Source organism: Myotis yumanensis, unplaced genomic scaffold, assembly GCF_028538775.1.
Source record: "Myotis yumanensis isolate MYYU_CA2020_CCGP unplaced genomic scaffold, mMyoYum1.0.hap1 SCAF_11, whole genome shotgun sequence".
Taxonomy (NCBI): Eukaryota; Metazoa; Chordata; class Mammalia; order Chiroptera; family Vespertilionidae; genus Myotis; species Myotis yumanensis.
Genome location: NW_027223762.1, coordinates 14,983,934 through 14,998,264, shown reverse-complemented (window position 1 = coordinate 14,998,264; position 14,331 = coordinate 14,983,934). Strand labels below are relative to the sequence as shown.

General features: G+C 41.6%; 1 protein-coding gene across 3 annotated transcripts in view; it reads right to left on the bottom strand.

The window, feature by feature from the left end:
- Positions 1-1,790, bottom strand: part of YIPF4 (Yip1 domain family member 4) — a 28,671-nt gene extending 26,881 nt beyond the window's left edge. For 2 of the 3 annotated variants that reach the window (XM_070428962.1, XM_070428961.1), the window contains exon 1: positions 1,490-1,790. In XM_070428962.1, coding sequence (XP_070285063.1) covers positions 1,490-1,568 — 79 coding nt within the window. In that variant the 5' untranslated portion in view covers positions 1,569-1,790. The remainder of the gene's footprint in view (positions 1-1,489) is intronic. The other variant, XM_070428960.1, reaches the window with a different exon arrangement.
- Between the last annotated feature and the right edge of the window lie 12,541 nt (positions 1,791-14,331).

The following is a 14,331-nucleotide window of genomic DNA, read 5'->3' as shown; positions in this document are numbered from 1 at the left end:
AAATTTAGATGAAACAAACCAAAATATTTTGGGCTGCTATATTTCACCAAATATAGAGGGAGTTGGGGGGCTGGGTGAAAAAGGTGAAGGGATTAAGAAGTAGAAATTGGAAGTTACAAAATAGTCATGGGGATATAAAGTACAGCATAGGAAATATAGTCAATAATGTTGTAATAACTCTGTATGGTGTCAGATGTACTGGAAACATAGGGGAGAACACTTGGTAAAGTATACTATCTACTATGCTGTACACCTGAAACCAATCCTATCCTATCCTATATAATAAAACCTTGTGCTAAGGACCCCTGGGTGGACATCCCCCCAGGGTCCCGGACTGCCAGAGGGTCAGGCCGGGCTGAGGAACCGCCCCCCCCCCCCCCCAGTGCACAAATGTCGTGCACCGGGCCTCTAGTACAAAATAATACCGAATGTAAACGGTAATTGGAAAAAAAAAAGCGAGAAATGGATCAGCTACCTTCTTTATGATCGGTAAAATTTTTATTTTACATTTTAAATTATAACCAACACTACAGTACTACTTTTTTTTTTTTTTAAATACCAATCAAAAAGCAAAACAAGGGGGAGGAGGGAAAACCAGCGATACTAACTGATACACTATGAAACCGGATTTAAGGAAATACTACGTTCTTCTCCAGACTGAAATTCCTATAGCTAAGTCTAACTTATTTTTTCATGTTAGGAAGTAAGTCTGGTCACTGGGAAACCACTGGTGTGCGCACAGAAGGGTATTAAAACTAACACTTGAAAAAGACTAGCAGAGAAAGATTCCACTTCCCAAGTCGGATAAGGATGAGAGAAAAGGAGGAGAACAGCACTTCCTGTGCTGGAGAAAAACCTCCCCAGCACAACTGCTTCGTCCGAACAGTTGTCACAAGGAAATCTGCAGAAGCCATTGTCAACACCTCGCGGGAGTACAAGCAGTTTCAAATATACCTGGGTCTATTTTTCTGAATATCAGGTCAACCACTAAAAAAAAACCCAGGAGAATTGGGACGGTGGCAGAATATCAGATTCCATGGATTTGCAGCGCCGAATCCAACCCCAGCAACAGTTACCGACGGATAAATAAGAGGAACACTGCTCTCTCCCCTTCCTCGTTCTCACCTTTGACACCTACCCTGGCCAATCGCTTTTCTGAGTAACAGCAAGTCATTCCATAAAAAAAAACCAAAAAAAAAAAAACCACACACACAAAAAAAACAACCTTCGAGTTCCGTGGTTCACTTGAGGTGAGCCAGCCGCCCAGAACAAGCTGCCCCAACGGCGTGGGGCGGGCGGAGCTGACCCGGAGACTCGGACAGCGCCCACGCCCCTCCCTCGCCGCCCGGGCCCTCTCCCCAGGCCCCGCGGGCGCAAGTCAGCTTCCGGCGCGTCCCCACCGGCCACGACCGCCTGGGCACCAGAAAGACCCTGCCGCGTGGGGCCCCGCGTCCTGCGGCGCAAGGGGACTTGAGGGGCTCAGCCTCACCTTCCGCGTCTGCTGAGGAGACAAAGGTGAAGTCCCCGTTGGTGGGGGAATAGGCCGGGGGCGGGCCCGGCGGCTGCATCTCGCGGCCGCTGGGAGCCGGCGGCGGTGGAGGAGGCTGCGGCTGGGCCCAGGCCCCAAGGCGGCCGCGGCGCCGACCCGCACCGGCGCCCTACGCTGCAGCCCGCGAGCCGGGAAGCGCAGGCCGGAAGCGAGCCCGGGACGAGCGCAGCGCCCCGAGGAGGCCCCAGCAAAGTCTCCGCCGTGGCGACGGCCCAAACACCACGACGCCGGCGCCCTGACAGGACCATAACAGTGACAGCGCTGCTCGGATTGGCTCTTTGTAATGTGCTCTCCCATTGGCTCCCGGAGGAAGGTTCTGATTGGGTCGCCCTGTTGCTGATCCCGGAAGTTCGCCCAGGACAGGAAGTTCACTTCTAATTCGTGGACCGCTCCGGCTTCCTCCTCCCTGTTGGCTGTTTTGTTTTCTTGCAGGCTCATCGTTTCTGGCTTTTCTTTTACCTAGTTCCTTCGTTTTTGTTAACGGGGTGGGGTAAAGAATTTTAGAACTAGGGACGTTTCTAAAGGTCAGTCCGGTTTAGGATCCCAAGATTTTGTCGGGGGATGGGGCAAAGGCAAGTGAAAATGCCATGAAATTGCCCATCGTTTTAAAGGTAGCGTTTTCTTCATTGAGCATTCATATGGTTGTTGCAAACCTTTCACCGTTTCCTAGAAATCCTATAAAGCTAGTCCAGCCAGTTTCTTTAACTCCCCTTCCATCCCCCCATTTTTTTTCAATTTTTAAAAAATATATTTTTATTGATTTTTTTACAGAGAGGAAGGGAGAGGGACAGAGAGCCAGAAACATCGATGAGAGAGAAACATCAATCAGCTGCCTCCTGCACACTCCCCACTGGGGATGTGCCCGTAACCAAGGCACATGCCTTTGACCAGAATCGGACCTGGGACCCTTCAGTCCGCAGGCCGTCGCTCCATCCACTGAGCCAAACAGGCTAGGGCCCCCCATTTTTGTTTTTATCTTTTCCTCTTTTTAAAAGAAAGTAGACAGATACATGTTGGTTAATGCTAACTGCCCATATTCTCACGGAGACAGTGTAATCTGAGCCCCATATGCAGAGAAAGGAGGGGGAAGAGCTAGAATTCTATGCACTAGGCAGGGCCTAGCACCCTCCAGCTTCCAACAAAACTAATAAAACAGCCCCCCACCCCCCGCAGAACACGGTGGTGTTGGTTCCATAAAGTTTTTGTTGAGACAAGATAAAAATATATTTGGAACAGAAAGGGGTGGAGATTCTTTTCCCACTGTATTGTGTTCAAGGTAATTCCCCTCCAAATAAGGTGAGAACCGTGGTATTAAGAAGAGAGAAGAGACCTTAAAAACTAGGCAACTGAGCACAAGAGGGGGGAAAAAAAGAGAGATAGAGACCGAAACTTGCTCCCAGGGATTGGATAAAATTTAAAAAGATTGGAATCCATCTGTGTTCTATTAGTCATCTCCTTCATTGTCCTCTCCTTTCTCCCCCTCATCATCATCTTCATCCTCCTCCCCTTCATCCATATCTGCCAACCCTTCCTCTTCATGATCACCTCCCCCCCCCCTTTTTTTTGTTTGTTAATCCTCACCTGAGGATTTTTTTTTCCCATTGATTTTTAGAGAGAGTGGAACACTCAGCACACTAGAAACAGAAGAGCAGTTTTTCATCTGGTAATGGAATTAGTTGGTAGGCAGAATAATGGCTCCCAAGATGTCTACACTGTAAAACCCATATCCTGTGAATATGTTATGTTACATGGCAATAAAAGAATTAAGATTGCAGATGGAATCTTTGCTACCTCAGGTTAACAAAGGTCTTAAATATGATACAAAAAGTACAAATCATAGGTGAAATAAATGAGTTGAACTTCATAAAATTTAAAAACTGTTGAAGACATTAAGTCAATGAAAAGACAACTCTAGCCGGTTTGGCTCAGTGGATAGAGCGTCAGCCTGTGGACTGAAGAGTTCCCAGGTTCCATTCTGGCCAAGGGCACAAGCCAGGGTTGCAGGCTCAATTCCCAGTGGGGGGCATGCAAGAGGCAGCCGATCAATGATTCTTTCTCATCATTAATGTTTCTATCTCTCCCTCTCCCTTCCTCTCTAAAATCAATAAAGAAATATATTTGAAAAAAAAAGAAAAGACAAACCACAAACTGAGAGAACATTCACAATCCATCTGTCTGACAAACAATTGGTCCCTAAAATACGTAAAAGAAGTAGATTTTTAATAGATATTTCACAAAAGAAGATACTCATTTGACCAATCAACACCTTATGGTGCCCAACATCATTAGTCACATGGAAATGGAAATTATAACCACAATGAGATACCACGACAGACTCCTTAGAATAACTACATTTTAAAAACTGATAAATTTACTGTATTAATGAAAGGAAAAGTAGGTGCAGGTGTACATGAGACCTCTGTATTATGACAATTTTTAAAAATCGGAAACTTCTACGAAAGTTTATTTAAAAAACTGATAATATCAAGCTATTATCAAGGATGTGGACCACCTAGAACTCTAATACACAAAGACAACAATTTCATAGTTTATAAAGTTAAACATTTACTTATCATGTGTCCCATCAATTCTGATTGCAAGTATTTACCTAATGAAAACCTATGTCTACAAAAAGAAATGTTTATAGCAGCTTTATTCATAGCAGCTAAAAACTAAAAACAACCCTAGTTGGTTTGGCTCAGTGGATAGAGCATTAACCTGTGGACAGAAAGGTCCCAGGTTCGATTCTGGTCAAGGGCATGTTCCTGGTTGCAGGCTCTTCCCCAGCCTGGGCCCTGGTCAGGGCGTATGCAGGAGGCAACCAATCACTGTGTTTCTCTCACATGGATATTTCTCTCTGCCTTTCCTTCTCCCACTCTCTCTAAAAACCAATGGAAAAATATCCTCAGGTGAGGATTAAAATAAATAGATAAATAGATAGATAGATAGATAAAAACAACCCAAACATAAATTAACATATTAATGATAAAAATAAATTGTGATACATATATAGTGATATATGTGATACATATGATTGGAATAGTACTCAACAATAAAAAGAAATGAATTAATGACATATACAAGAGTATGGATGAATATCAAAACCTTATGCCAAGTTATGATAAAAACAGACACAAAGAATATATACTCTCTGATTCCATTCATAAGAAATTCTAAACAAGGGAGATTATAAACTACTGTGACAAAGAGCAGATTAGTGGTTGTCTCCGACCACAGCCTGCAGATAGGTTTGAAGGAATGTTTTAGGGCCACGGAAGCCTTCTGTATTATGTTTGAGGTAGTCTTTATCAAAAGTCATTCAACTTTAAATAGGTGTATTTTCATGTGTATAAACTATCATTCAATAAGATTAATTTACTATATGTAATACCTTAATCAATGAAGAAAAAATAACATAAAAAAATAAAATTGAGCCCTGACCGGTTTGGCTTAGTGGATAGAGCGTCGGCCTGCGGACTCAAGGGTCCTGGGTTCGATTCCAGTCAAGGGCATGTGCCTTGGTTGCGGGCACATACCCAGTGGGGAGTGTATAGGAGGCAGCTGATCGATGTTTCTAACTCTCTGTCCCTCTCCCATCCTCTCTGTAAGGAAAATCAATAAAATATATTTTAAAAAAATAAAAAAAATTGATTTACAAGAGAAGAGACAAAAAACTTTAACAGGCAGTTTGTATAATAAAAATTCAGAATTGCCAGGCACTTGAAATTACATTTAGGGTTCACCCAGATGATGCAGAATTGTGTCCCCATTTCAAGATCCTTCATTTAACCACACCAACAAAGACACATTTACAAGTACTAGGGATTAAGACCTGATATATTTGGGTGGCCCACTACAACCACATTTCCACATTTTCCCCTTTTTTCCTGTATTACATCATTTGTTATTACAAAAGTGATAGGTGATTTGAAAAGGAAATTAGAATATACAGATAAGCAAAAGAAGAAAACAAAATTGCTATAATCCTGCCCCTAGAGATAAGCATTGTTAATATTTTGGTAACTATCATTTTAATATATATATATTAGAGGCCCAGTGCACAAAATTCATGTACTTGTGTGTGTGTGTGGGGGGGGGGCCCTCAGCCCAGCCTGTGCCCACTTGCAGTCCAGGAGCCCTCAGGGAATGTTTGATTGACGGCTTAGGCCTGCTCCCTGCGGGGAGCTAGCAGTCAGATATCCTTAGTGCTGCCATGGAAGTGGGGGGGGGGGGGGGGGGGGAGGCTCCTGCCACCGCCGCTGTGCTCGCCAGCCTTGAGCCCAGCTTTTGGCTGAGTGGTGCTCCCCCTGTGGGAGCGCACTGACTAAGAAGGGGCAGCTCCTGCATTGAGCGTCTACCCCCTGGTGGTCAGTGCGCACCATAGTGATGGTCGACTTGCATACTAACCTTTTATTATATAGGATATATGATTGATTTCAGAGAGGAAGGGAGAGGGAGAGAGAGATAGAAACATCAATGAAGAGAGAGAATCATTGATAGGCTGCCTCCTGCATGCCCCATACTGGGGAATGAGCACAAAACCCGGGCATATGCCCCTACCGGAATCAAACAATGATCTCCTGGTTCATAGATCGATGCTCAACTACTGAGCCACACTGGCTGAGCTTGATAACTATCTTTACAATTTTTTTCTCTGTGACTATACATTTACATATAGGTCCCACTAAAGTTTTAAAAATCCAGCTCATAACACAGCCCTTGATTCCACTTCACAGAAGTGCACCTCCAAGTTGGGAAACACCGCTGTTATTCCCATAGAAACCCTAAAATGCAGAAGTTTACTTGGGGGGAAAACTTAGATATTCCTCTATGTCACATAGTTTAATGTCAGAATGCCTTTTTTGAAATAAGAAGTTAAGTAACATAAAAAAGCTTGTGGTCATTTGTGCAATGATAGGGGAAAGAATATGCAAGAATATCAGTCTCAAGAGAAGTGCCAGGAGATTTCTTCATTTCCAGAGCTGAAGTTGAACTGGCTTTCTGGAAGTTGTGACCACACGCTTTGAATGTGTGTGTGTGCTAGTGGGAGGCTGTGACTCTTGTAATCGGGAAATGCCCTGTGCATCACCAGTGGAGCCGACTGACAGTGGTGATGCATTTGCTCTGTGCTAACCTTGCCCAGGACCCTGGTGACAGAGAGTATGCATTTGCTAGAAGTCTGCCGGGATCCAAGATACACATGGTAAGCATGACTTTGACTGCAGTAACAATATGCTTTAACCAACCAAACCAGCTCATTCTCATTCTCATTCTCTCTCTCTCTCTCTCTCCCATAAAAAATTAATGCAAATTAGATATTCAAAACACTTTGTTTCATTTTAAGCTATAGAGTAAATAAGCCAACAGCAATAGGATTCACATATCATGAACAAATAGGAAACAAATGAATAATTCCTTTCCTAATGTACATTTCTAGCTTTTGCATCTTTAAGTCTCAAGTTTTATTTCTTTGGCTACTTCTACTTACACTCGTCTTCCCCTTTGAACAGTAGTTCGTGTTTCCAAACCATTCATACTATGCTTTGGCAAGAAAAGAAAAAAAGAGAACTCGTCAGTGTTTGCCTTTACAATCCCCAGCCACAGAACACAGAGACCTCAGATCTACAAGACACCAGACCTCACACTGTGAAACAGAAAGCAAATAAAAAGAATCTTTATTTTAAAAGCATTTGATCCACCAAGAACAGGGCAACCGGATTGATCAGCCAGGTACTGTGTGGAGAGATAATGGGGTTTTAAATGGGTTTTGGAACCAAATATTACAATTTGGGTTTACAGTTATTTAAAGCTTGTGCCTGGGGGTATAAAAGCCTTAACACTAAAGACTGTGGTTTTGCATGACTGGATTTGACTGGATTTGCCCGCAGTGAAACTTGTAGGGCTGGATAGTCTGTTAGTCTGGCCTGGTAGGGTTTCATTAGGCTCCTTGGGATTGATGTGTAAATATAGAATTAAATCAGAAGGGAGACAAAGTGAGGGAATGCGCTCTGAAAATACTTTTGGGGCTTATACTTTTGTTCCTAAAGTAGTTGTTGGAATCACAGAAGGTAGCTGAAAAGACCGGGGGGGGGGGGGGGGGGGGGGGGGAGCAGTGCGGAACCTGCAACTTTAGTCCTCTGCATTACTGGTGAGAAAGCTGATATCTAGAACAGCGATTTTTTAAAAATATTTTATTGATTTTTTACAGAGAGGAAGGGAGAAAGATAGAGAGTTAGAAACATGGATGAGAGAGAAACATCGATCAGCTGCCTCCTGCACACCTCCTACTGGGGATATGCCCGCAACCAAGGTACATGCCCTTGACCAGAATCGAACCTGGGACCTTTCAGTCCGCAGGCCGACGCTCTATCCACTGAGCCAAACCGGTTTCGGCTAGAACAGCGATTTTTGAACCAATAGGCCACAAAAAATTTTAAACATGCACTACCTGACAACTTAGCCAGGGGCACTGACCTCTTTTCCCTAGTCAAATAAAAAAATGACAACACAACAATAGCCATCTGGTGTGTGTGAATGCCCTGTCTTGAACCACAAATATAGGTCATATAATGGAGTTGCATCTTATTGGTCATGTCACATAATAAGGTTGTGTCTGATTGATTTTTTTTAAAAAAAATTGATTTGTGAGAGAGTGAGAGAGAGAGAGAGAGAGAAACATCAATTTGTTGTTGCATTTACTTATGCATTCCTTGATTGATTCTTGTATGTGCCCTGACTGGGGATTGAACTCGCAATCTTGGTGTATTGGGACAACACTCTAACCCACTGAGCTACCCGGACTGGGCTAACAGGCCAGGGCTGGTTAATTCTTGGTACCAGATATCCTTATAAACAAGTATAAGTACCTGATTTTTAAAAAAGTCACCTTGGAGCCAAAAGGGCAGTAATTACCTTTTTTTTTTTTTTTTTTTTTGGTAAATCAATCAGAATTATACCTATTTTTTGTCAGATCGGCATAAAATATATTTTTTGGAATGCCACAGAATTTTAGTAGTATAATTAGCTTATGTGTGCCGTGAGATGAAAAAGGTTGAAAACCTCTGTTCTAGAGAGAAGTGAAGGAACCCACTGTTATAGGACATCTATCCTTAATAGTGTCTTTACATACTTTATCTCGGTTAATCCTTACAACTCTGCTTCCGAGGGATAGGAAATGTGAGAAGGGAGGTCAGCTGACAGGATTCAGGTCTATAGGAGTAGGATGGACTGGGCCTCCTGTCATTGTTCTCTTACTGGTTCAGCCCCCTTCTATAATGCTAATTGTATTAGCCTGCTTGGGCTGCCATAACAATATGCTACAGACTGGTGGCTTAACCAACAGAAAATTAATTTACTTTATTATTATTATTTTTTAATCCTCACCCGAGGATATTTTTCCATTGCTTTTTGAGAGTAGAAGAGAGAGGGAAAGACAGAGAGAAACATCGATGTGAGAGAAACACATCCATCGGTTGCCTCCTGCAGGCGCCCTGAACAGGCCTGGGTCGGGGAGGAGCCTGCAACAAAGGTACATGCCCATGACAGGAATCGAACCCAGGACACTTTGGTCCACAGGCCAACACTCTATCCACTGAGCCAAACCAGCTAGGGCAACAGAAAGTTATTTCCTCACAGTTCTGAAGTCCAAGATCAAAGTGGTTTCTCTTGAGGCGCTTTGCTTGGCTTACAGGTCTGCCTTCTCACAGTCTCTCCTCTGAGCTTGCATCTCTGGGTATCTGCGTACAAATCTCTTTGTCTTGTTAAGGACTCCAGTCAGATTGAATTAGGGCTCACCCATATAGCCTAATTTTAACCTAATTACCTATTTAAAAGCCCCATCTCCAAATACAGTAATGTCCCAAGGGGGAGTGGGGTAGGTCTTCAACTTCACAACAGTCCTAGGAGGTGAGGATTAATCATATCAGCATTTCAGATAAAGAAAGCAAGACTTGTCCAGCTGGTGTGGTTCAGTGCTTGAGTGTTGACCTATGAACCAGGAGGTCACAGTTCGATTCCCGGTCAGGGCACATGCCTGGGTTGCGGGCTCTATCCCGAGTAGGGCGCATGCAGGAGACAGCCAATCAGTAATTCTCTCTCATCATTGATGTTTCTCTCTCTCTCTCTCTCTCTCTCTCTCTCTCTCTCTCTCTCTCTCTCCCTTTTCCTTCCTCTCTGAAATCAATAAAAAATATATTTAAAAAAAGAAAGCAAGCAAGACTCAGTAAGGGAAGGGTACCGATTTAATGAATAGCAAAGTGAGGATTTGAATTCACTACTGCAAAGTCAAAGCTACACATACTTCCCACTTCTGTGTGCTGCCTCTCTGTTCCCATTACATATGACTTTCCCCTCATTTCATCCATAAGTTCTGGGATGAATCCATAGATGTGGGTTATATGGCTCCTGAGGAACTTGAATTCTCTAGGGAGCTCATGTAAACATTTGGAATAAAATATCCATTTTAAAATTTTTTTATTGATTTTAGAGAGAGGAAGGGAAAGAGAGAGAGAAACATCAATGTGAGAGAGAATCATTGATGGGTTGCCTCCCTCACATTCCCTGACTGGAATTGAACCTACAACTTGGACATGTGCCCTGACTGGGAACTGAACCCACCATCTTTCAGTGTACCGGATGATGCTCCAGCCAACTGAGCCACACCGGCCAGGGCGAAAATGTCCATATTTACTTCTTTTTTTTTTTTTTTTTTTTTTTTTTTTAAATATATTTTATTGATTTTTTACAGAGAAGAAGGAAGAGGGACAGAGAGTTAGAAACATCGATGAAAGAGATCAATCAGCTGCCTCCTGCACGTCCCCTACTGGGGATGTGCCTGCAACCAAGGTACATGCCCTTGACCGGAATCGAACCTGGGACCCTTGAGTCCGCAGGCCGACGCTCTATCCACTGAGCCAAACCGGTTCGGCCATATTTACTTCTAAATATTATTTTTCAAAGTACAAATGTAGGAAAAGACTTCCTCCATTCAATTCAATTCTTCACTGAACCGCTTGGTTAAGGAGGTGGGAAAGTGTTCAGAGCCATAGCCACGGTTCAGGGCAGCAAACTCGTCTTAACCCTGTCCTTTATGCCAGCGGGTAACTGTGAGTGGACTACCTGGCTTAAGACTATGGGTTGATTTTATTCTCAAGAGCAATGAGTAATTAGTCAATTATCTTTGAGTTAGTTCTCTGGTCTGGTCACAGATTTTCTCTCTGTGGGTAGGAAGAATACTACCAGTATCCAAACTGAATATGAATTATTAGCATCTTCAAAATCAGCTGAGATTCCTGCCTGATGATCCACGTAGCAATTTTAATTGATTATTTTTTCAGACTAAGTGACTGCCTAGCCAACTCTAGGATTAGTTTATTCTGTTCACAAGTGAGTATAAGGAACTTCTTAGGTCCTTCCTCTGTCTTCTTCCTCTTTCCCTGTTCTCTCTTAAACTCTGACCCAGTTGGTGGAGGTCAGATTCCTCTCAGACACACCTCTTCTGGGGGAGTGGAAAGGAAGGTGAAAAAAAAACCTAGTAGTTGCTCTTTACTGAGTGTTTTCTGTGTATCAGTCAAAGACTCCCAGCTTGTCAGTGGTAGAGCTGACATTTGAACTCATTCCTGACACCAAAATAGGCCTTGCTTACACTCAGGTGCTGTCCAGTCCTGGTTTTCAGGCGCTCTTCCCAGGGCTTCTTCCCTGTGCTGCTTCCTCTGCCTAGAAATAGTCTTTCCCCTTTACTGGCTGGCGAACTTTGATTTCCTTTAAGAACAACTCAAAACTCATTTCTTCCAAGCAGAATTAAATATCCCTCTGTGGGGGTTACCCTAGAACACTGACCTTCAAACTTTTATTGACCTCAACTCACAATAAGAAATACACTTACGTGGGGGCTTACCTGCGGTGCGAATGGCTGTGGGAGGGGGGGTGTCAATTGGGGAAAAAGGAGACATATGTAAAACTTTAGACAATAAAAAAATAAATAAATAAATACATCACTAGGATATATAAATAATTAAAGTTCAAAATTTTCATGAAAAAATACAGTGCATTCTGATAGCTTTAATTCTATTTAATTTTTATAATACACTAATTTTAACCCACTTAAATTGATTTCATGACCCGCTGAGAGTTGGGATAACTGGAAGAGGGTAAGGGGGGGATAAATGGTGATGGAAGACTTGACTTTGGGTGGTAAACACACAATGTAATATACAGATGATATATTATAGAATTGTACACTTGAAACCTATATAATTTTATCAACCAATATCATACCAATAAATTCAATAAAAAATTTTTTTAAAAAGAAAAGAAAAATTTTCCTAGAAGACAGTCTTTTTTCCCTTGACAGCTTTTGTTTCTTTTATCTCTGAAGGGCTCAGATTCTCTGGCCCCTCAAAAAGATGCTCTGGGATACTTGTATGCACTCATATAACCATAACTAATGGACATAAGACACTGGGGGGTAAGGGAGGGCAGGGGCTTGTCAAGGGCGGAGGGGAAAAAAGGACACTTATGTAATACCCTTTGTAATACTTTAAGTGAAAAAAAAAAAAAAAAAGAAAGAAAATTTAAAAAAAAATTAAAAAAAATAAATACAAGAAGCCAAAAAAAAAAAAAAAAAAAAAAGATGCTCTGGGGCCCAGTTCTTTGTTGCCCTATCCTTCTAAGTTGAAGTTTCATTTTGATCTTATTTATTTTTCCAGTGTTGAAAAGTTGGCCTTAAAAGCATGACTAAATATCCAAGCAGCAGCCCTGTAAGTTGCTTGGTGAAAAAAAAAAAAAGTGTGACTATTTGTATGCTTGGCTGGGTGTACCTAGCGTATTTGACATTTAAGAAAATCATTTCAAACACTTCCCTCCTTTATACAACATTATTTTCAATAATAGTCATATAACAAAATTAATAATAATAATGACCATAAAAGAAACCCAGATATTAACAATTTTTTAAATCTTCACCTGAGTGTTTTTTTTCCATTGATTTTTAGAGAGAGTGGAAGGGAGGGGGAGAGACAGAGAGAGAGAGAAATATTGATGTGAGAGAAACACATTGATTGGCTGCCTCCTGCACTCGCCCCAACCGTGCCGTGGATCCAGCCTACAATTGAGGTACGTGCCCTTGACCGGAATCGAACCTGCAACCCTTTAGTCAATGGACTGACACTCTTACCACTGAGCCAAACTGGCTAGGGCAACAATTTTTTTGAACTGTAAAATACATGTAACATAAATTTACCATCTTAACCATTTTAAGTGGACACTTCAGTAGTGTTATGTATACTCACATTATTTTGTTGTACACTCAATTTCCAAAACGTTTGCTTCTTGAAAAATTGAAACTCTGGCCCTGGCAGGTGTGGCTCAGTTGGTTGAGCATCAAATCCTGTGCACCAAAAGATTGCTGGTTTGATTCCTGGTCAGGACACATACCCTGGTTATAGTTTAATCCTCCGTCAGAGTGCATGCAGGAGGCAACTGATCAATGTTTCTCTCTAATCTCTCTCTCTCTCTTTCTCTCTCTCTTTCTCCCTCTCCCTCCCCCTCTCTCTAAAATCAATAAAAGCATGTCCTTGGGTAAGGATTTTTTAAAAAATGACACTGAGCAGTTTGTTTTTAAGTTTAAAAATATTTATATTAACTTGGTAATACAGTATTTTGATTTGTCTTTCCTCTGGGTATGGGTTCTTTGATTGTAATTTTTTTTCTTCTAACATGTTACTGGACTGGACACCTTAAACTGCCCCACCTCCTGACTTCTTGTCTCAGTAACAAAGCAACTGTCCACTTGTCACCCAAGCCAAAACACTCAGGTGCCTCCCTCCTTCTTATCCAGTCTGATGTAGTCTGGTCATTCCACCTCCTAAACCTCGCTCAAACAATGGCTCCTTTTCTCTAGCCCTCCGTACACTACCTGACTCACTGAATGATTGGAATTCTGTATCATCTTCTACAAAACATAATGTATGGTCTACAAATTTCAGTTTCAGATTTTCTGAAATTAGAGTAAGATTTTAAGCATTTAAGAAGTAATTTGTAGAATCCTATACTTTTTTCATGATTTTTTCCAACTTTGTCATGTGCTTCAAAAAGGTTAATTTTTAAAATGAGGCAGTTTAATACTTAACTGATATAGAAAGATCTCAAAATACATAGCAAATGAAAAAACAACAACAGATGTTGAATATTATGTATATTGTGTCCTTATTCGGTGTGGAGGGAAAAAAAGAATAAGTACAAAAGTGACTATGGTTGCTGCCTGATAATTTCTGGTTCTGTTTTGTTAGTTTTACAGAATGAGGATCAGTTTAAAGAACGAAGAAGCCAATATTGGAATTATCTTTGAATGGTCCATTTGGAAATAATATTATCTATTGAGTTATAGAAGGGTGGAAAGCTTTTATTCAGAACAAGTAAGTATACTAGAAATAAAATCTGTCTGGTTATATAGTATGCCACCAAATGATATTGAGTGAAAAATCAATTCATTCCTTTCCCTGATGAGTTATATGTGGAATTCCCAATAAATATTTTTTTGTGGGTTTGAGAATTCAGTTATAAACCTGGCAGCCCACGATAAAAGGCAGAGACACAGGTAGGGTAGGACTTACACAGAGAGCAATCAGGTGTGTTTTAAAATTTTGGTCCTCCATCATCACCTATTAGCATATCCTCCCAGCCAGATAGCAGAGATCTGTACCTATCAAGTGCATTGTGAAGAAACATGGTGTTTCACATGGCAACCAAAATGTAATTCATATATATATATATATATATATATA